This window comes from Suricata suricatta, chromosome 8, assembly GCF_006229205.1.
Source record: "Suricata suricatta isolate VVHF042 chromosome 8, meerkat_22Aug2017_6uvM2_HiC, whole genome shotgun sequence".
NCBI classification, from domain to species: Eukaryota; Metazoa; Chordata; class Mammalia; order Carnivora; family Herpestidae; genus Suricata; species Suricata suricatta.
The window spans coordinates 134,509,922-134,532,474 of record NC_043707.1 but is presented as its reverse complement, the minus strand read 5'-3'; the positions used below and the strand labels follow the sequence as shown (position 1 = coordinate 134,532,474).

General features: G+C 54.9%; 1 protein-coding gene across 1 annotated transcript; it reads left to right on the top strand.

Annotated features, from left to right (window-relative positions):
* Positions 1-4,864: 4,864 nt before the first annotated feature.
* Positions 4,865-22,486, top strand: PGD (phosphogluconate dehydrogenase). Its single transcript, XM_029946164.1, has 13 exons — positions 4,865-4,973; positions 5,553-5,628; positions 6,168-6,347; positions 8,326-8,391; positions 10,243-10,361; positions 12,229-12,298; positions 14,426-14,560; positions 17,549-17,738; positions 20,790-20,920; positions 21,066-21,199; positions 21,542-21,641; positions 21,797-21,919; positions 22,002-22,486. Exons 1-13 carry the CDS (start codon positions 4,966-4,968, stop codon positions 22,119-22,121), a joined length of 1,452 nt encoding a protein of 483 aa, XP_029802024.1. The 5' UTR covers positions 4,865-4,965; the 3' UTR covers positions 22,122-22,486.
* Positions 22,487-22,553: the final 67 nt, after the last annotated feature.

The following is a 22,553-nucleotide window of genomic DNA, read 5'->3' as shown; positions in this document are numbered from 1 at the left end:
TCCTCGTCTCTAAAACAGGAGTTGGTTTAGACGAGTGATTCACAACCCGCTGGTCTCAGATCCCTTCATTCTCCTTTTTTTTTTTTTTTTGACATTTATTTATTTATTTATTTATTTATTTTTGAGAGACAGAGAGAGACAGAGCATGAGAGGGGGAGGGGCAGAGAGAGAGAGAGACCCAGAGTCAGAAGAAGGCTCCAGGCTCTGAGCTGTCAGCACAGAGCCCGACGCGGGGCTCAAACCCACGAACTGTAAAATCATGTCCTGAGCCGAAGTTGGACGCTTAACTGACTGAGCCACCCAGGCGCCCCCACCCTGTTTACATTTTTAAAAATGACTGATGATACAAAGAGCTTTTGTTTATGTGAGTTTTATCAATATTTGCCAATTTATTAAAAAAAAATCTTTAATGTTTATTTTTGAGAGAGAGACAGAGTGCAAGCAGGAGAGGAGCAGAGAGAGAGGGAGACACGGAATCCGAAGCAGGCTCCAGGCTCTGAGCTGTCAGCAGAGCCTGATGCTGGGCTCGAACCCATGAACCATGAGATCATGACCTGAGCCGAAGTCATATCCTTACCCGACTGAGCCTCCCAGGGGCCCCGATCAATTTATTTAAGTTTACTTATTTTGAGAGCGAGCAAGGGAGGGGCAGAGAGAGAGGAAGAGAGAGAATCCCAAGTAGGCTCCACACTGTCAGCACAGAGCCTGAGATGGGGCTCACAGCCATCAGATCATGACCTGAGCTGAAATCAAGAGTCAGACATTTAACTGACTAAGCCACCCAGGCGCTCCAATATTTACCATTTTAAAAATTAAAACAGGGGCGCCTGGGTGGCTCAGTTGGTTAAGCATCTGGCTTTGGCTCAGGTCAAGATCTCACAGTTCGTGGGTTCAAGCCCCATGTCAGGCTCTTTGCTGACAGCTCAGAGCCTGGAGCCTGCTTCAGATTCTGTGTCTCCTTCTCGCTCTCTGACCCTCCCCTCCTCGTGCTGTCTCTCTTTGTCTCTCAAAAAAAAAACATTAAAAAATTTTAAAAAATAAATAAAAATCAAAACAAACTTTTAAATAACCGTTTCCCAAAACAAAATGAAAGTCTGTGATCTGTGTTATTGTTTGACAGTCTTGCAAGTCTCTCTCTGTGTCAAGCTTACTACAGCTGGATTCTCTCATTCGCTTCTACATCTAATCTCCCCCAGACCACCCGTCACAGAGCCTCTGGAAAACTCCACTAGACACTTGTAAGAGAATGAAGATGAAGAAGACGAATCCGATCTTACTGGTGCTATGGAAATCATTTTCGTCCCCACTTCTCCCTGAAAGGGTCTCGGGGCCGCCAGGGGCCCTAGACCACCCTTGGAGAACCGTTTCCAAAGGGGGTCCATGCACCACTTGCAGTCAGAACCCGCCGGGCGATAAAACACCCACTTCCCGGCATCCCCCAGGTCTGCAGTATCCGAATTCACATTTAACAAGCCCCCCTGCACCCTGGAGTGGGGAGACACTTGGTTGGGAGAGCCCCACGGTCACCACCAGCTTGGTTCTTCCAAAACTACTGTCACCTGTTTGGGCAGAGCTGGGCTTCAGCCCCAGGTCTCCGGGCAGGACTCCCGTCTCAGCCGTGACCATGACCGAAGCGAGTCTGCCCTCCCTGGTTCTGTCTGTCCCGTCACATCCATATTCGCTTCCTTCCCCTCTCAGGGAAGTGTAGAGGGCAGCCGGGCAGCTTGCTTGTAGCTTTAAAATAAATTCTGGGCCTTCTTGGCTGAAATTAAAAACACAAGAAACAAGGGGTGTTGGTGAGGGAGTGGAGGAAGGGCCCATGCACCGCTGGCGGGATGCTCACCGGGGCAGCTGCAGTGGAGAACGGTACGGAGGTTCCTCAAAAAATTAGAAATAGAACCACCCTTTGGTCCAGTAATTCCACTACTGGGCATTTACCCCAAGAACAGGAAAACACTAATTTGCAAAGATAGATGCACGTCTGTTTATGGCAGCGTTATTTACAATAGCCAAAATACAGAAGCAGCCCTCAGGTCCCTCGACCGATGAATGGATGAAGAAGTGATATATATACACCAGAACACTGTTCAGCCATAAAAAACAGTGAAATCCTGCCATTTGCAACATGGGTGGAACTAGACTGTATTATGCTAAGTGAAATAAGTCAGTCAGAGAAAGACAAAGGGATTTCACTCATACGTGGAATTTAACAAAACAAACAAAGAAAAACAGAGACTTAACTATAGAGAACAAGCCCGTGGTTTCCAGAGGGGAGGTGGGTGGGGGGATGGGTGAAACAGGTAAAGGGGATTAAGAGAGTAATACACTGATTGTGAGGCGCCTGGCTGGCTCAGTCGGCGGAGCATGCGACTCTTGATCTTGGGGTCATGAATTTGAGCCCCACTTTGCAGGTAGAGATTATTTTCTTAATGTTTATTTTTGAGAGGGACAGAGCACAAGCAAGGGAGGGGCTGAGAGAGAGGGAGACACAATTGGAAGCAGGCTCCAGGCTCTGAGCTGTCAGCACCGAGCCCGACATGGGGCTTGAAACCACAAACTGTGAGATCATGACCTGAGCTGAAGTTGGACCCTTAACCGACAGAGCCACCCAGGTACCCTGAGATTATTTTTTAAGGGTACACTTCTTGTGATGAGCACTGAGCAATGTATTAAATTTTTGAATCACTACATTGTATACCTGAAACTCTTACAACACTGTGTTAACTGTACTGGAGGTTTTTTAAAAAATTGCTAATGTTGAGCCAAAAAATAAATTCTGGGCTTGCCTACAGTTGTATAGTTCTGCCCCCAGGAAAAGCAAGAAGGAATGAAGAAAAGGGCTTCATGGGACAGGGACTTCTCTTCCTCAGGAGGAAGTGCTGTTCTAACCTTGGCCCCACCTGGGCACTGGACAGTGAGTCAACCACAGAATCCATGAACACCGTCCCCCTCCAAGGAGAGTACACCGAGGAAAACTGGACTTTTCAGGCGTGTAAGCCCTGACTGGTACAGAACACGCAAATACGGAAATGACGAAAGAAAAAGAACAAATTAATAGAAAGAATGCTTTTGGAGACGAAAAAACAATACAGATAAATATTTACACAGAAGATAAAGTAGATGTGTGATTCTAAATTTTCAGAGATTCCACTGCATTCAAAAATATTGTTACTGTGATTTATTCATACCCAGTTTCCAACAGGAAAAAAACTATAGTGGACACAGGCGCGCCTGGAAGTTATTGTACCCGTCGGAATCTGTATTACAAAGTAACCTGTGCCCTTGGTGTGATGGATCTAGCTCTGGCCTCGAATCGGTCACAACTGGGTCACTAACTACCCACTGACCAGCTGTGTGACTTTTCTATCCGGTGAGCACTCACTACGTGCAAGGTGCACGCTAGATGACATGAAGCTTTCACGGACCCGGCGCCACGCCTGGTTCGCCAGCATCTGCTGCAGGAGGCGGGAGGGTTCCGGGCCCAGAGGGGAGGATGCCCGGGGCACCCGGGCACTTCGGGGACGGCCTGCGGGGTCCACCTCTAGTTCCTCATTGGGTTCGGGAAGTTCCGCCACGCGGCGGAGCCTGACCCCACCATCCGCAACAAGTTCGTTCCCAGCCTGCTCTGCGCCTGCTGCTTCGCCGGCAACTGGGGCTCCCCGCGCAGGGTCGTGCGTGGGGACCCACGTTTCCTGGCGCCCGTTACACCCACAGGCCAGAATGAGCCTCGGTCCCCGACGGGGTTGAACCCCACCGAGCGCGGCAGCGATGGGAGGAAGGGGCAAGGGATACTGGGACAACAGGCATCCGAGTGTCTGGGACACTGGAAAGCACGGCCCGACGAGAGCCGCCACCCTTCCCCGCGTGCCGAGCCCGGGCCCCGAGCATCTTCTGCGCCGGGGTCGGGGTGGGGCCGCCCAACGCCCCCCTCCGCCAGCCCCCGCGACCCCGCCCCGCGCCCGACCGTCTCCTCCGTCCTGGTGCCTCCGACTTGCGCCCCCCGCCCCCTCCACTTGTGCGCGCGCCCCTTCCGGTCTCTAGTGCCCGTTCCGGAGTCCCCCGCCCCGCGGACGGTGCCAATCGGGGAGCGTCCCCCCCCACGCCTCGCCCCCTCCGCCAGCCCCAGCGCCTCCCGGCTCGCGCTCCCCACACCTCCACTTGTGCCTACGCCCCGTCTGGTGCCAGTCCGGGGTGCCCCTGCCCCAACCCCTGTGCCCGTCCCAGGCGTCCCGCACCCCTCCACTTGTGCCTGTGCCACTCCCAGCCTCCCAGTGCCTGTCTGGACGCCCCCGCCCCTCCCCTTCCGCCTGCCCCGGCACCTCCGGGCTTGAGCTCCCCACCCATCCACTTGTGCCCACGCCAGTCTGGGAATCCCCCCGCCTCACTCCCTGCGCCTGTGCGAGGCTTCACCAGCCTTGCTCCCTCCCTGATCCCCAGTATCTCCCAGGTCCCGCCCCCTTACTCCTCCACTTGTGCCCCGCCCCCCTCGCCCCCTGCCCCCTGTGCCTCTATCAGGTGCCCCGCACCCCTCCATTAGTGCCTGTGCCTCTCCCAGCCCTTGTGCTGGTCCCGGACGCCCCCTGCCCGTTCCCTGTGCCTGTCCCAGGCGCCCCCGGCCCGCAACTTTCCACTTCTTCCCACGCCCCACCCAGCCTGCTGTCCCGGCACCCGGAGCCCCCCCCGTCCCGCCCCGCCTGCTTCAGCGTCGCATCGATGTGCTCGGCGCTCTCCTAAGCCGGCCCCAGAAGTGGGCGGGCCCATTTGCCTCAGGAGGTCTAACAGGCGCCGGGGAGGGCCAATGGCGTGGTTGCACAGCTCCGCCCCTTCCTTCCGATTGGTTGGCGCCGGAGGGCAGCGGCCAGGGCCTGGGGGCCGGAGCCAGAGCGGGACTCTTCCTCGGTCGCACATCCTCGCGCTCTCAACTCTTCGGTTCTGTCCGCTTCTGCCCAGACCGCTGCCGCCGCCATGGCCCAGTGAGTGACGGCTCGCGGACGGCCGGGGGACGTTACGGGGGCCGCCGCGGGGGGCGGAGCCTCCCTGAAGTCGCCTGGGCCCCGGGGGTCGCCGGAGTACGGCCTCATGGTTCCCGGAGTCCCGGACCTTCAGGGTCTCCTCCTCCCCCTGGGGCCGGACACTCTACCCCTCGCGGTGGCGCCGGGAGGATCCCCCTTTCTAGAAAGGGCCGTCCAGGAGGGAACTCGCATGGCCGAGGGGAGCCGGGCCCGAGCCTGGAGGGGAAGAGGCAGGACAGTGGGCGGCTGTGCCTGCTGGGGCTTCATTACAGGGTAGACTGGCGCACGGCCAGGATTGCATGCCCCCTGCGTGCAGGGGTTAGCTGATCTCAAGAGAACTTGAGGTCCTTCGAAAGGGCAGAGGGCGGGGTGGCCTGGGAGGCGCGTGCCTGGGTCCTCAAGGGTGGAAGCGAGTAGGGGGACAGAGGAAATGGCAAGGCAAGGTATTCATAGCAAAAGCTAGGACTCTGGGCCCCTTAATTGGGAGGGATTAAAGTGGAACTGACACACTTTTCTTTGTTCCTTTTCCCGATCTTTTAGAGCTGATATTGCACTGATTGGACTGGCCGTCATGGGCCAGAACTTGATTTTGAACATGAATGACCACGGCTTCGTGGTAAGTCAGGAGGGCACACCCTGGTGGGTTCTTGGTGTGCGCTGATTTCAAATTTCCTGTACAACCTGGGACTTATTTCCCCTGGTTTATGCCCTGTTGCTGCTTATGACATTTTTGCAAAGGAAAGAGAAGCAGCCAGTCACATGCGGGGGTGGGAGGCCCAGCTCCACAGTTTTCTGAAGGCCGCTCTTGCTAAATAGCTCTGTCAGTTCCGTAAGCCTGAGTAAACTTACCGGATGTTACAAAGGAGAAATGGGCCGGATGTGTGGAACTCTACCTTTATTGCCCCATGAGAACCACAGAGCAGTGAAAAGTTTAAATAGTTACGAACACAAAACTGGTTTCTGGTTTGGACACAAAAGATAGCAGTTTGCAGCCGCGGGTTCCTCGATTCGATGGAGTCCCAATCAGCTAGAGCCTGAATTGTCCGGGGCACTCGCCCTTTCGCTCTATTCCTTCTGTGCCTGGGATTCACTTAATCCGGGGTCTGAAGGTCTTCTGTGTCCTGGATCTCCTCATCAGACCCTTTGTCCTTCTAGGTTTGTGCTTTTAATCGGACGGTTTCCAAAGTCGACGATTTCTTGGCCAATGAGGCAAAGGGAACCAAAGTGCTGGGCGCGCACTCCCTGGAGGAGATGGTGTCCATGCTGAAGAAGCCGCGGCGGGTCATCCTGCTGGTGAAGGCCGGCAGCGCCGTCGATGACTTCATCGAAAAACTGGTGAGGCCAGCTCTGTCCCCGGCTGCCACTCGTGCGGCAACTTTTCTATTCCTTCAGCTAGATTTCCCTGGTTTTTACTTAAGAGATTTCGCCCCCCCCCTCTTCAATTTCTGGGCGTGAACTGCTCAGTTCAAACAAAACAATGCTTAGAGGTCTCAGTGTTGGTTAACTTGGCCCTGATTAAGGAACAGTATATCCTCAAGTGGTAAGAATTCCTTAGGTATGAAATTCTGAGGCCACCAAGAGATTTGCCCTAAGGATCCAGTAACAACGGGAACAGGAACGGAGGTCTTGCTCTGTTGCTGTTTTTGGGGTTCAAAAACGCTTACAGCTTGGGCTGTGGTGTTATGCGTCTTTAGTGCTATTCAGTAATAAACCGGAGTGTCTGAAATTTAGGAGTTGATCCGCTTTTTTTCTCAACGCTTAAAGTGTTGTATAATTTAATATAAATGATGAGGGCCCCTGAGGGAGTCCTGGGAACTACACCCCGGGTACTTCTTTCTCAGTGATTTGTTGGCGCCAGCACGTGTGTCTTTTTGGCAAGAAGAAAAAACTACGTGTATGGGTCAGAATGGCCATGCTGGGGCGGATGGGTGGCCGGGTGCCGCGTGTCCGCGCGAGGGCCTCTGGGAGCAGGCCTTGGAACGCTTCTGGCCCTGATGATCAGCCAAGGAGGGCGTTGGGAGCTGAGAGTCGTTTCTGGGGCCCCTTTGGGGCCCCTTCCCTCGACACCGACAGTCCTTGGGGACAAGCTCCCGGCCGGTGCCCCGCAGCCTCGGGCTGCTTTTCCCTCCAACAACAAAATGCAAAACCACACACAACATAGGGACAACGGGGAAGCCATGGAAATAACCTGTGAAGCTACTCAAAAATAATTCGACAGTGACAGCTCTGGAAAAAAAACCCAAGGCGTTAGCTGTTTGGAAGAAACGTTTCACTGTGAGAAATGGAGGGACAATAAGCATTCCTTTGCTCTTGGAGCAGGGTTCGCAGTGGGGGTGTCTCACAGGGAGAGGAGCTTTGTAACCAGTGTGCCGCCATCAAAGAAGTAAATGACCTAGAAGGGCAGAACACTGTGATAAGGGAAGGACAGAGACGTTTTGTGTAGCAAGATGCTAGGCTGGTAGGCTGGTCACAGTTAGCTGTGGACAGAACGGACTGGAAAGCGGTAGTTTATTCTTCAGCGTAAGAAAATTTGAAGTCAGGTTCACTGGACCCCGGGGAGGGCCGGGGGGAGACTGAATGCTAACTGGCAAAGCCCAGTTGTGCCCTGTAGGAAGATGTGCTTGTCCGAGGGCCGGTCTCCTCCCGCGTCTCCAGACGGGACCCATCATCTCCCTCATTCAGGCTCCAGCCCCCCTGATGTCTGGTCACGGGCCCCCATTCTCTCTGCACAGAGATTCTGTAGGATGTGGTGTACTTTAGACCGAGTCCTGTTCCCTGTGTTTGGGAATGTAAGCCAGCCAGGGGCATGCACTGGAAATACAGAATTTTTCAAGTAGGTTTTATTTATTTATCTATTTGCAATTTTTTTTAATGTTCATTTTCAAGAGACAGAGACAGACTGAGCAGTGGAGGGGCAGAGAGAGAGAGAGAGAGAGAGGGAGACAGAATCTGAAGCAGGCTCCAGGTTCTGAGCTGTCAACACAGAGCCCGACACGGGGCTCAAACCCATGGACTGTGAGATCATGACCTGAGCTGAAGTTGGATGCTCAACCGACTGAGCCCCCAGGCGCCCCGGTTGTCAGATTTTAAAGAGAACGGTCTAAGTCTCGCGGAGTACTGACTGGCGGTTAGCCCTCACCTCTCACGTAGGCTCCGGCCGTAGCCACAGGGAGGACTATTGACAATTAAACAGCATACGCTTTCAGACTGGATTTATTGGGGATAAATTCCCATTTGCATTAGTTGCTTGAGCCGCATTCTATTTTTGTCTTCCGTTTCTTTGGCTCGGCGTAATGCTAGTGTCTGGTTACAGGTACCATTGTTGGACGCTGGTGACATCATCATTGATGGAGGAAATTCTGAATACAGGGATACCACAGTAAGTATCCTTTGGTCTGAATTCTTCCTGGTACTGAGAACATTCTAGAAAAAAGTATCTGCCCTGCACATGTGATAAAAGAACGGACTGTCCTCCTGCAGTGCTGACTGTGGGGCTTGGTGCTGACATTGCAGTTCTCGGCCTCTGTTTCTGCTAAGCCGTGCCTGCCGGATGAGGTCCCCTCACTCCCACGTGTAGCTCGGAAGGACGGCTTGGCTTGGACACGGCAGGCTGAGTCTGTGCTGGCTCTCCTGCTCTGCCGGCAGCCCGTGGGGCAGTCAGCGAACCGGGTGCTTCCGGACGAGGTCTTTTTCATGTTTTATTTGAGAGAGAGAGCGTGTGAGCTGGGGAGGGGGGACAAGCCGGCTTTGCACTGAGGGCGGTGAGCCTGATTCAGGACCAGAACCCTTGAACCGGGAGATCATTGCCTAAGTAGGAGTTGGATGGTCAACGGACTAAGTCACCCCGGGCGCCCTGAGAACCTTGGCTTTCCTGACCTCATGTGCTGGAAGGAGTCTCTGTACCATCTGCAGGGCTGAGTCGGGGGGAGTCCTGTTTGTGTGAAACTCTTCTGTATCATTTTATTTTATTTTTATTTTTATATCTTTAACAGAGAGTGAGTTGGGGGGAGGGCCAGAGAGAGAGAGAGAGACATAGAATCCGAAGACAGGCTCCAGGCTCTGAGCTAGCTGTCAGCACAGAGCCCGATGCAGGGCTCGAACCCATGGACATGAGATCATGACCTGAGCTGAAGTCGGGTTCTTAACCGACTGAGCCACCAAGGCGCCCCTCTTCTGTATCATTTTAAAAAATGTTACAGAGAGAGAGAGAGAGAGAGAGCGAGAGTGGGGGAGGAGCAGAGAGTCGGCGACAGAGGATCCCAAGCTGACAGCAGAGGGCTTGAGGCGGGGCTCGAACTCACAAACTGTGACATCATGACCTGAGCTGAAGTCAGAAGCTTAACCGATGGAGCCATCCAGACCGCGCCCCCCCCTCCCATATTAAACAGACTTTTGATTGTCTTATGGTGACTGGCTCTCCCAGTAAAATGAGATTGTATGTTTGGCTTTATTATTTCTCTTTGGGGGAAGGATAGCTATTTCTTTTGTTTTGTTTTATTTTATTATTTTACTTATTACTTTTTAAAAAATGTTTTTATTTATTTTGAGAGAGAGAGAGAGAGAGAGAGAGAGAGAGAGAGAGAATCCCAAGCAGGCTCCTTGCTGTCAGCACAGAGCAGATACAGGGCTCCATCCAACGGACTGTGAGATCATGACCTGAGCTGAAATCAGGAGTCGGACGCTTAGCTGACTGAGCCACCCAGGCACCCAGATAGCTATTTTAAACTTCTGTGGAGGGGCGCCTCGCCTCGGCGGCTCAGCTGATTGGATGCCTGACCTCTGCTCAGATCACGGTCTCACAGTTTGTGGATCAGCTGTGCTGACAGCGCAGAGCTTGGAACCTGCTTTGGATTCTGTGTCTCCCTCTCTCAGCCCTTCCTCCGCTGTGCGCACGCAGACGCAGTCTCTCTCTCGCTCTCAAAAATAAATAAACATTAAACTTTGTGGATTTTTTTCCCAAGTAATCTCTGCACACAAGGTGGGGCTCAAACTCACGACCCTACGATCAAAACTCATGTGCTTTACTCCCTGAGCCAGCCAGGCGCCTGGCTATTTTTTTTTCTCACTCCGCAAACTGACTGGATTAAATTTCTTGAGTGATCATGTTATTCCTGGACCCTTGGGTCATTTCACGTCCACTGTGAGCTCCCCGTATGAGTCTGAAACCTCCTCTCATTCATTGGGCGAGACTTTCATGGAAGCAGAACGAAACTAATTTTCTCTCCTGTAGAGACGATGCCGAACCCTGAAGGCCAAGGGCATCCTGTTTGTGGGCAGCGGAGTCAGTGGCGGCGAGGAAGGGGCCCGCTACGGCCCCTCCCTTATGCCCGGAGGGGACAAAGAAGCCTGGTGAGTGTCAAAGGTGTCCCCGCCCCCACTTGGGCGCCAGGGAGCCTGAGCTGGGAGAAGGGTGGGCTGGGGACACTCCCGCCACCTGTCTCCGTGGTGCCCGAGCGTTGGAGACGCCGGAAAGGTTTCTTTTATCTGCTCTGCCGCTTTCACACCGGCCACGTGCATGTTCTCTTTTGCCTTTTATCTTCTGCTGCTCCCTCCAAGGCATCCGAGAAATTCTAAACAGGCCCACAGAGCTCAGAGGCTTCACGGAAGCTGTTCGAAGAGCGTCCTGGGCGCTGTCTGGACTTAGGAGTACGTCTGCCTCTGCAAGTGACGTGTGTCCTAAACCAGCTGTTTATTTAATAATCGTGGGTAGTGGAAAAATCCAACGGGGCCTGCTTTCTCCCTGGGGAAGCGACGCAGAGGTTTTTCATTTGATTTGGGGCAGAAACACATTTCACACTGTTTGCTGTGCTGCACAGAAGGGGAGGTGCGTCGGAGATGTGAAAGAAGGGGTGCGTGAGGCGCTAAGGGTCGGGGGGCGAGCGGATAGAGAAAGCAGATGGCAGGCGTAATCCTGCCCGCCGCTGACTGAGGGAACCCCCCCCACGCTATTCAGACTGCAGAGAGAGAGAGAGCCAGACAGAGGGAGATAGATGAGCAGAACAGAAGGAAACAGAAAAGGAGGACCCTTTTCAGGGAGGCCTGGCAAGGTACCATTCTTTTCTGAGGGAGTTTGATTTCCAGATGTGCTACACACTCTCAGGCGTTAAAGAAAAGCGTGTTCCAACCTAATTCCCAGGGGAGAAGCGCTTCTCTGGGAAAGTTACTCTCTCTGTTACTCTGTTACTCTCTGAGGAGTACGTCTGGGGATTCTTTTTTTTTTTTTTTTGGTAATGTTTTCTTAATTTATGTTTTTGAGAGAGAGAGAGAGCAAGTTGGAGAGGGGAACACAGAATCGGAGTGGCTCCAGGCTCTGAGCTGTCAGCACAGAGCCCGTCTTGGGGCTCGAACCCACGAACCAGAGATCATGCCTGGAGCCTGAGTCAGTCACGTAACCAGCTGAGCCGTCCAGGCCACGCAGGTTCGGGGACTCTTTTGAGTGGGTTACATCTGGGAGTCGCTAGAGGCCCTTGTGCTCCTGAGAAGCTGGCGAACACCTGCCTTAAGTAAACGTGACGTGCATGGGCACCCGATTGCTCCCGGACGCGTTTCCTCGTGCTGGTCTGGCGGAGGCACAAGTGGTGCTGTGACCTGGCCTGCTCCCCATGGGACCGGGGAAGTGCCCAGGCTCCGCACACAGCTGCCTGAGCCCTAATCCCAGGCGTAGCTTTGTGACCCTGTCAGTTCTGTGTCTTTACAGAACGCTTCTTGGGAAGGAGCCCTTGTTGGCCGGTAGTGAGGAGAACATAGGCAGGAGGCCCCGGGAGGGACCACGTTCTCACCCAGGAGCCGCGGGAGGAAGGCAAAGCACCTGCTTTTTCTCTGGTCGGCTGTGGGTGCAGCTCTGGGAGCTCTTGGGGGGGTGGGGGGGGCGCAGAGGCAGGTGCGCCCCCTGGCAGAGAGAAGGGATCTCACAGGAGCGTCCGTCTTGCCTTCTGCTTGGAATCACAGCTTCCTTTGATTGGGCAGAAGAAATTTCTCCTGGCGCATTGATGCCTTCTCTGGCCTGTCTGTCTGTCTGCTCTAATCACAGAATCCGCAGCCCCCAACAGATTTCCCTTTGCCCTTGGCACACTCGTTACTTTTTCCCACCTCCCGTTTGACTTTCCCATTAGAACAACAACAACAACAAAGTGGGGGGGGGAGCGATCCTGGAGTGTTTACGTGAGACCTCAACGCTCTCTTTCCAGTACCTAAACTACTCGGTTCCTTTCCGCAGGCCCCACATCAAGACAATCTTCCAAGGCATCGCTGCAAAAGTAGGAACCGGGGAGCCGTGCTGTGACTGGGCAAGTTCTGGCTGCTCTTTGGGGCCAGCTGGTGACATGGGCGCGGGCGGCACAAAGTGCGCAGAGCCGGGACACCCAGCGAGCTGCTCCGATGTGAAGTCGTGACGTGGCGGGGCCGCTGGCACCGCGGAGGCCTAAGGCACAGGCCTCTTTTACGTGTCCTTGACCTTGACTGAGTATCAGAGCTGAGAGGCTGATGTTAGAAGCAGCCCTCCCCAGGTCACCCGGAAGTCGGGTTCTTAAGAAGGCGCAGGAAGGATGGGGGCGAGTGAGGCGCGTCTTGGCTGCGTGGCTTCGGGAACGTGACGGCGGCAGAATCAAAGGGGGGCCTCGCGCGCCCGCGTGGAAGGGAGAGGACTGGCCGGACTGGCAGACGCCGTGGCCCCAGGGGCGGGAACTGCCGGTATCCGGGCTCGAACAGGGCGCGCTGTGGCCTTTCACCTTCACGACGTGGGAGGGAGGCCCGGGCTTCTGCACAGACCTCTCCTCCCGCGTTTTGTGTTGCTGGTGTTGCTGCGACAGTGAGCCTTGTCCCCGCTACAGCCTCGGTCCACACCGCGAGGCTGGGAGACCCGAGCTGTGATTCTGGCTCTCCGCCAACTGGGCGACATGCGTGAGTCCGTCAGAAAGCTCCGAGGGCTCCAGTGTCCTGTCTAAAGTGTGGGGGGCGCCCGGATGGTCTCTGAGGCCTCTTGAGCTCCTAATCCCCTGTGTTAGTTTCATTTCCTGGGGGAGGGAAGGGTGGAGCCGACCGGAGGACTGAGGCCTGCGGAGAGTGGGGGCTGCGCGGCCACACCGGTCCGTACGTTTCCAGCAGTGGCCGCCGGGTTCAGTAAAATCCTGCTTAGGGTAGAGAGAGGCGGGGCTCGAGTCGGAGGGCTGACGGGTTTCTCCTCGGCGTCGAGCACTAGGAAGGGACTCTCACACCTGGACAGCCGGTTACTGCAGTAAAAGCACAGCGACAGTCACTGTGTAGATCCGCTTAGGACGGAATCTTGAAGAGTTCCGTCCTAAGCGTACGTGCAGGTACGAACCCTGGCCCCGATGTGTCTTCCCGCAGCCCCGAGGTCGTCTCAGGATAGAAAGAATCGGGATAGACCCTCGGAGCAGGCACGCCCAGGTTCATTTTTGAAGTTGCAGGCAGGATGGCGTGAAGTAAGACGTCACTTGTCATGTTACTTAGCAGCCAAAGAAAGTGTCACAGTGCGAAGGAGGCAGGTCCCCAGCGGAGACTCAGACAGTGGAGGTCTCTCTCCTCGTCAGTAGCGCGATCCCGGCGGTGACGGCCAGGGCGGAGTGTGCTCAGGTTCGGCAGACACAGGCCCGGCCACAGGAAGTTGCCTGTTGTGGAGACAGAGGCCCTTGGCCGCAGAGCCCGATGTCACTGAACACTGACCCGACACCCCTCCGACCTGACTCCCGGCCCACTGCGCGCTCTGCAGACTGGCGTCCCCCGTAGGTCGCCTGCAGGCGCAGAAATGTGCCGACCGGACTCCCACTTGTGACCACTAAGATCCACAGCCAGGTGTCTCACCCCAAACTCGTAAACTGTACTCCGACTCTCGCCAGCTTTACTAGAAATCAGTATCCTTTGTCAATTTGAGTTCCTGGCGAGAATACATTTCTGGGCTTAGGAGGTTGAGGGCCAGACCTGGGATCTAAGGTCACTTTACCCCTTGGAGCCATTAGAAACACCCGCAGCACGTTTCTGCATTTTTACAAGTACAAGGGATTCAATTAGCCGACTTACTGTAAGCCCTGGTCGCCAGGACCATGGTGACCTCAGGAGGAGCAAGAGGAGGGGGCCGTCTTCCGCTCGTGACCAGGGCTGGGGGCGAGGGGCTCTTAGTAATCAGGGAAGGTGGGAAATGCAGGTAAGGTGCTGGGGGTGCCGGCAGTGAGTGGGAAGGTGTGGAAGAATCTAGAATGAATGTAGAGTGAGTTTGAGGTAACACTGGCTTGTACTGAATCGTTACATAGTGATTCCTCATTTCAGAAATACTAGATGTTTGCTTCATACCCGTCATTCCTCGTGCGGGGAGGCAGCCTTGCCAAAGAATTTGGTGTGGGCTTTTCTGGGGCCTGACATGCCTCTCTGAAGGCTGCCTGTGCTTGTCGCCCTGACAGGTGGGGGAAGAAGGCGCGGGACACTTTGTGAAGATGGTGCACAACGGGATAGAGTACGGGGACATGCAGCTCATCTGCGAGGCCTACCACCTGATGAAGGACGTGCTGGGCATGGGGCACGACGAGATGGCCAAGGTGGGTCCCCGGCGCTGCCTCAGGCGGCCCGTGGCCCCGCCCAGTGAAGGGGTTGGCCGGTCACGCCTTCCTCCTCCTCCCCCTCCCCCCTCCCTCTCCCCCTCCTCCCCCTCCTCCTCTCGGTCCTGCTGGAGGCGGATGGACTCGGCCTGCTTGAAGGAAAGCTGTAGGATAGGAGAGCGAGTCACCGAGACGCAGTCGCCAGTCTCGGCGGCCGTCATTACCCCCGTTGGTGGCCCTCCTGTGTGTCAGGCCCGTGTCCTCTTATGGCATTACCTCATCCGGTCCTCCCACCATCCCATATGGTAGGTGGAGGAGAAGCTTGCTTTGCTTTTCTTTTAAGTTTATTTATTTTGAGAGAGCAAGAGAGTGTGTACATGGGGCCAGATGCAGGGCTCGATCCCGTGAACCGTGAGATCGTAACCTGAGGTGATATCGAGTCAGATGCTTAGCCAACTGAGCCACCCAGATGCCCTTCTTTTTAAAAATTTGTTTTGGGGGCACCTGGGTGGCTTACTTGGTTAAGCGTCCGACTTTAGCTCAGGTCATGATCTCACGGTCTGTGGGTTCAAGCCCCGCATCGGGCTCTGTGCTGACTGCTAGCTCAGAGCCTGGAGCCTGCTTCACATTCTGTGTCTCCCTCCTTCTCTGCCCCTCCCCCCACTCGCAGTCTGTCTCTCTCTCTCAAAAAATAAATAAACATTAATTATTTAAATAAACATTATTTTTTGAGAGAGAGAGAGAGACAGACTGCGAGTGGGGGGAGGGGCAGAGAGAGAGGGAGACACAGAATCGGAAGCAGGCTCCAGGCCCTGAGCTGTCAGCACAGAGCCCGACACAGAGCCTGAACTCACAGACCGTGAGATCATGACCTGAGCTGAAGTCAGACTCCTAACTGACTGAGCCGCCCAGGCGCCCCTCCTTTTTTTGTTGTTTTTAAGTAATCTCTACACTCAATGTGGGGCTCCAACTCAAAACCCCGGGATCAAGAGTCCCAGGCGTCGCAGGCTAAGCCAGCCAGGCGCCCCAAGAAGCTTGCTTTTCTGGTCGGGCTGGGACTGACTGCTTGGCAGTTAGGCGGAAAAGGTAGCCAAAGTGGGGAAGCATCACACCCCCACCACGAGGCGTGCAAACATCCAACGGAGCTGGAGAACTCGGCAGTGAGCACTGTGTGCACGCCGCCCTGACTCCCTCCAGCATTTCACTGCTCTCGCTGCGTCGAAGATCTGGCCAGCCCTCTGTCGGTGTGATTTTGTAAAAACACATTTCAGGGTAAACTTCAGTACTTTCCTCTCTCAATACTTAGCATCGTTGATGAGGCAAACGCTTCTTTCTACTGAAAATCTAGGAGGGCACGCTCGCCACCCGTCCAGCCCTTTTCTCTAAATGTGGCTCTCCCTGCTCGCGTCCTGTCCTCTCCCATCACCCAGAACTTCTAGTTCCAGTTCCTTCGAGTTGGGCGTGATTTAGAGATGCTCGCGAGGTACACACTGCAGGCTCCTTCCAGATTTTTTACATTTTTTTCTTCCGCCTGTTTAACGGTGTCACTCCCACTTTGCTTTACCGACTGAGCCACCCAGGCACCCCCAAAACAATTTAACTTTCACAGAAAACAGTGCTTTTCTTTGTTGTGTTCATATTTAATTGGCTTAGTTCAAACTTACTATGTTTATTCAACAAATGCATACGAGTGCGTGTGTCTAAGCTAGGAGCTGTTCTAAACCCCCTCGGAGGGTATGGCGCTGGAAAAAAGGCACTTCCCGTGTGGAGCTGGGAAGACCCAATAATAACACAGACAGTAGAAGACTCAGGGCTGTGGCGCATGGGTGGCTCCAGAAGTGGCCGCCTTTGGCTCAGGTCGTGGGATCGAGCCCCACATCAGGCTCTGCCGGCAGCAAGGAGCCTGCTAGGAATTCTGTCTGTTTTTCTCTGCCCCTACCCTGCTCAGCGGGCTCGCTTGCTCTCTCTCTCTCTCTCTCTCTCTCTCTCTCTCTCTCTCAAAAATATCAAAATAAAGGCACCTGGGTGGCTTCGTCGGTTAAGCGTCCGGCTTCGGCTCAGGTCATGATCTCACAGTTCATGGGTTCGAGCCCCGCGTCAGGTTCTGTGCTGACAGCTAGCTCAGAGCCTGGAGCCTATTTCAAATTCTGTGTCTCCCTCTCTCTGACCCTCTCCTGCTCGCGCTGTCTCTCTCTGTCTCTTAAAAATAAATAAAAAACGGGTGCCTGGGTGGCTCAGTTGGTTAGGTGTCCAACTTCAGCTCAGGTCATGATCTCACCTTCGTGGGTTCGAGCCCTGCGTCGGGCTCTGTGCTGATAGCTCAAATCCTGGAGCCTGCTTCAGATTCTGTGTCTCCCTCTCTCCCTGACCCTCCCCTGCTCATGCTGTCTCTCTCTCAAAAATAAAATAAAACTTAAAAAAAATTTTTTTTGAAATAAATAAAAACATTAAAAGAATATTTTTTTAATGTTTTTATTATGTTTTTTATTTATTTATGAGAGACAGCACGAGCAGGGGAGGGTCAGAGAGAGAGGGACACAGAATCCGAAGCAGGGTCCAGGCTCTGAGCTGTCAGCACAGAGCCCAACATGGGGCTCGAACCCACAAACTGTGAGATCCTGACCTGAGCCGAAGCTGGACACTCAACCAACTGAGCCACCCAGGCACCCCAAAAGAATTTTTTTAAACATCAAAATAAATAAATAGATGAAACCCGCTGGCGGTCCCTGATAGAGACAGAAACTGCTGGAAGGAGTAGATGCGTGTCAGGGGAGCAGGGGAGGCCGCTGAGGCAGCGATGGCAGGGGGGCCGCAGCCAGGTGGGAATGGAGCACCCCTGCCTCGTGGGGAGCATTCCACTCGGGGAGCAGCGGTCAGGCGCGCTGCGCACGTCGGGGCTCCGATCGCAGGCAGGGCAGTGCATCGGTCCGGGGGCTCCTCGTGTGGCCCTGGTTTCTCTCACCCGCTTCCTCTCATGTCCTGCTCTAGGCGTTTGAGGAGTGGAATAAGACCGAGCTCGACTCGTTCCTGATCGAAATCACGGCCAATATCCTCAAATTCCAAGACAGTGACGGCAAACACCTGCTGCCTAAGATCAGGGACAGCGCCGGGCAGAAGGGCACGGGGAAGTGGACAGCCATCTCCGCCCTGGAGTACGGCGTTCCTGTCACCCTCATCGGTAAGCGGCGGCCCCTGCCTGGAGCCTGTGGTCGCGCCGTTTTGCTTTGATATCCTTCTGGAAAGTTGGTGCCGACCGGCAGCTAAGGAGCGGCCGCTGGAGGATGTGTGCAGCCCCCGGCAGCCTCCAGAGGGCGCCCTGCTCTGCCGGTGCGCGAGGCGGGCCGTGCTGTCCCTTCCTCCTTACCTCCTCTCATCATACAGGCTTTGAGATGTGTTTGAAAATTCCTGGCTTTCTTCTCCAGTTCCACCTTTGGGATAGCTTTTTTAAATTTTTTGTTTTCTTAAGTTTATTTTGAGAGAGAGAGCATGAGCAGGGGAGGGGCGGGGAGGGAGGCAGAGAGAGAATCCCAAGCAGGCTCTGCACTGATAGCTGACGTGAGGCTCGAACCCACGAGCCATGAGATCACAACCTGAGCCGAAATCAAGAGCCAGAGGCTTAACCAACTGAGCCCCCCGGGCGCCCCGGGATAGTTTTCGTCTTAGTGACTGGACTGCAGTCGGTGAGCTCCGTGACTTTCTAACGGGTAAGACCACTGTAGCGGAATTTTTCATGTAAAAGATCACAGAATAACATGAGCTTCTGTACTCAGCATTTATTAACATTTTGCTGAGGATCCCCCCCCAGATATTTTAAAAATAAAATACTGCCTATACATTTCAAGTCCTTTAATGTTCTTTTCCTGAGTTCCTCACCCGTCTTCTAGAAGAAAGCTCCTGCCCTGACCATGGGTTGTATCATTGTCATGCGTGCTGTTTGTTTTGTAGCAGTGAGGTAAGCATCCAACTCAAAGAGATACAGGGCAGAGGAAATCATAGAAAGCAGAAGTGGTAGAGAACAAGTAATAAGAGGATTCACGAAACCACACGTTGGTCCTTTAAGAATAAAAGAGTTACACTTCTGGCAGGAGTGAAGGAGGAGAAGAGCGGCGCCCGGGCAGCCGGAGTCGGGTAAGTGTCTGAGTCTTCATTTCGGCTCAGGTCGTGACGCCCCGGGTTGTGGGATCGAGCCCGGAGTAGCCCCTGCGCTGACAGCGGGGAGCCTGCGTGGGATTCTCTCTCTCCCTCCGCCCCTTCCCCCACTCACGTGCTCTCGCGCTCTCTCAAAATAAACATTTAACACAAGTTTTTAAAAACCTAACACATTGAATTTTAAAAAAAGACAAGAAAGAGAATACACAGGCGCCTAGAGAGTGTGATGAAAGGCTGGTCTCTGCTGTTGGCAGAACGGCCCCCTTTCCAGTGAAACGGATCCCTCCCCGCTCTCGGGTTAAAGGTTACCTTCCCCTCCTTGGCCTGCCCTCCTGGTTCTTGATGAACTGCGGCTCCTTGGTGACAGTGAGCTGGGCTGTGGGGCACCGTAAGGACAAGCAGGCCTTGCAGAAGGAAGTGGCCGGCGGTTAGCAAATCCGAGTGTCGCCGTGGGCTGGGGACCAAGGGGACAACAGCTGGGAACAGTTCAGTCATCGCTGACTCACATGGAAGAGGACCGTGGGCTCAAAGAGAATCCCACTCTCTTGTCGGAGAGACTGTCACCGTCTCCCTGTCAGAGGCGGCCAGGCCCGGTCCCTGGACGGCGCCGCTCGTGTTTGCTGAACTAACGGGGAGGCGTCCCCGGGGCGGGCCTTGAGCAACACTCACAGCTTGCGCCACACCTCGTGCCAGCGGCCTTGCACACACACTTCCTCCTGCCCGTGCCAAGTCATGGTGTCCGTGCCGGTCAGGGGGCTGCCCGAGGACGGCCGGGCTGGGGCAGTGTTCTCCAGTGTATGGCTGGCCCTTTCCTCAAAAACAAAGTCCTTTGTTGGTCCCTAGAGATGTTACTTCATTTTGTCTGCGGGGAAAGGATGGCTGGAGCAGGGTTCTAATTCTAGCACTTGTCAGTTTAGGGGCACCTGGGTGGCCCAGCCGGTTACATGTCTGACCTCAGCTCAGGTCATGATTTTGTGGTCCCTGAGTTCGAGCCCCACGTCAAGCTGTGTGCTAACAGCTCAGAGCCTGGAGCCTGCTTCTGATTGTCTCCCTCCCTCTCTCTGCCCTCTCTCACCAAAATGAATTAATGTCAAAAATTAAAAAAAAAAGATCTTGTTAGTCGAGCCAAGTAGTCTTTCATAAGGGTTAATTCTCGAAGATACTAAAAGTCTTGACATGGAAGCGCCGTGCTGAAATGTTTTTTAGTAAATGAAACAAAGTTGTGATCACGGATGAACTGGAAACTGCATTCTCACAAACAGAAAATGGACTGTTTTGAGGGGCGAGCCTGGGTTACTTCCCCGCGTTCTAGCGGTGTCAGACCCCGCACCCGCGCAGGCCGTGCCTCGTGGTGGAGCCTCCTGCCACATTCTGAGGCCGCCTGTCACTCACTGGTTTCTGAGAGGCAGCAAGTACTTCTAAAGTAGAGTCTTCGGTGAGCATTCACAAATTACAGTCCTCTCGATTGGGACCGAAATTTTACTTGTGGACCAAGGACCAACCAGGTGATTGTGAATCGTGGCGGCGGCTTTACCTCCTCACTCTCTCTGCAGAGCTCCCCCTCGAATCCCATGTTGATTTTCGTGGTTGACGCCTGCATTTATGTTGGAAGATTGACTTGTTTGGAGTTCTGGTTTTCAAAAAGTCAACTGTCTAGAGTTTTGTATAAAAGTTCTTCCTGAGGCACCTGGGGGGCTCAGTCGGTTAAGCGTCCGACTCTTGGTTTTGGCTCAGGTCATGGTCTCACAGTCCCTGGAATCACGTCCTGAGTTGGGCTCTTCGCTGACAGGATGGAGCCTGCTTGGGATTCTCTCTCCCTCTCTCTCTGCCCCTCCTCCACTCTCCTTTTCTCTCTCTCTCTCTCTTATTTATTTATAAATAAATAAATAAATAAATAAAGCAAGCGTTCTTTCTGAGCTGTATTAGATGTTGTGACCTAACACAGACTTCCACCTCTCTGTGTAGCTGGAAATCCGGCTCCATTTCTGTGTTTCCTCGTCCTCTCTGGCTTACGTTACTCCTTTCTGTGCAGTTTTCGGTGTGAACTTCGGTAACGCTATCCCCCCCCCCCCCCCCGTAGGCGAGGCAGTTTTTGCTCGATGCTTATCATCTCTGAAGGACGAGAGGGTTCAGGCCAGCCAGAAGCTGAAGGGTCCCCAAAAGATCCAGTTCGAAGGTGATAAGAAATCATTCCTGGAGGACATCCGGAAGGTGCGGCCCGGGCCCTGGCAGCGGGTGGCAGTGGGGGCGGGGGTGGCGGAGTCCAGCTCTGTCCTGACCGCTGTCCGCCAGGATCCGCGCTGCCCGCGGGGTGGCCGTGGCTGACCTCAGCGCCGGCGGGCCCGTCATTCCGCAGGCCCTGTACGCTTCCAAGATCATCTCGTACGCGCAAGGCTTTATGCTGCTCAGACAGGCCGCCACGGAGTTTGGCTGGACCCTCAACTATGGTGGCATCGCCCTGATGTGGCGGGGGGGCTGCATCATCCGGAGGTATGTGCCGGGACACGCCAAGGCCTCTGCCCCGGAGACGATGTCCTAGGACGGGCACGGCCAGTCCCCTCGCTGGCGACAGGACAGGGTCGGCTCTTCTAACTGGACTGTCTACACTACACCCTTGGAAGTAGTTCTGGAGAGCGATCCTGCCCTCTGGCCTTGCCTCGGGGGACTCTGGCTCTGTCTTCGCCCAGCGGACGGCTGGCCTGAGGGAGGAGGAGAGGAACGCGGCACCTCGCTGGCGGACACGCCAGCTTCCGGCTTCCCTCCTGCCTTCCGCCAGCCGTTCAGTGTGCGGAGGTTAAGAGTCATTGATTTCTTCCCTCTTGGTTGTTTCAGCGTGTTCCTCGGAAAGATAAAGGATGCGTTTGATCGGAACCCGCAGCTTCAGAATCTGCTGCTGGATGACTTTTTTAAGTCTGCTGTTGAAAAGTGCCAGGTGGGTAGCCCAGAGCCAGCGGGCACGGGAATCCTGCCCCACCGGGCTTTGGTTGCACCTTACCAGCATCGGTGCCCGTGAACGTGGTCCTTCCGAAGGGAGCCGGTCCTCTGTCCCGGGGGCTGACCCCTGGTCTTCGGCTTTCTCTGGCTCAGGACTCCTGGCGGCGGACGGTGAGCACCGGCGTCCGGGCGGGCATCCCCATGCCCTGCTTCACCACCGCCCTCTCCTTCTACGACGGCTACAGACACGAGATGCTGCCTGCCAACCTCATCCAGGTGAGCTCTCCGCGCGGGCGGCCTGGCCGGCCCGAGGGTCCCGCGTCCGCGCTGTTCCCCCAGTCGGGCTCTTGTCTTCCAGGCCCAGCGGGACTACTTCGGGGCTCACACGTACGAACTGCTAGCCAGCCCCGGGCGGTTCATCCACACCAACTGGACAGGCCACGGCGGCAGCGTGTCGTCCTCCTCCTACAACGCCTGACCACTGGTCGCCCGCACGGTTCCACAGACCGGGGCGCCCCACTCCACACGACTCCGCTCACGCAGCCCCCGCCCCACCTCTGCGCAGACCTTTTGTAATCAAGTCTCGTCAGAGGCTCCTGAAAAGTCAGGGTCTTTGAGACCCGCCGTGCCCTCGGCCCCTGCCCCTCGGGCGACCCGGAGGCGACCATGTGCGCCGTAGCGCGAGTCAGCTCCTCGCGTCCCCCGTGGCCGGAGGCAGCGGCAGTCTCCCGGTAGAGGCACATGTAGATGCGAAGGGTTTCTGCGGAACCTGCTCAAACTGGAACCTTCCTATCACGTAGAATTCCCGTTTTTCTCTACTTAATAAAAGGTACATTCTATTGATGCTTTGTCTCCGGACGCCAGCCCCTCACCCCGCCACACCGAGCCGTCACCCCGCTGGCGGAAGACC

What these genes read in the sequence shown, in the direction of transcription:
- PGD (XM_029946164.1), top strand. An exon ending in CGTTCCTGTCACCCTCATCG is followed by an intron (nt 17,739 to 20,789) that starts GTAAGCGGCGGC and finishes CCCCCCCCGTAG; the next exon opens with GCGAGGCAGTTTTTGCTCGA. An exon ending in GGGGGCTGCATCATCCGGAG is followed by an intron (nt 21,200 to 21,541) that starts GTATGTGCCGGG and finishes TGGTTGTTTCAG; the next exon opens with CGTGTTCCTCGGAAAGATAA.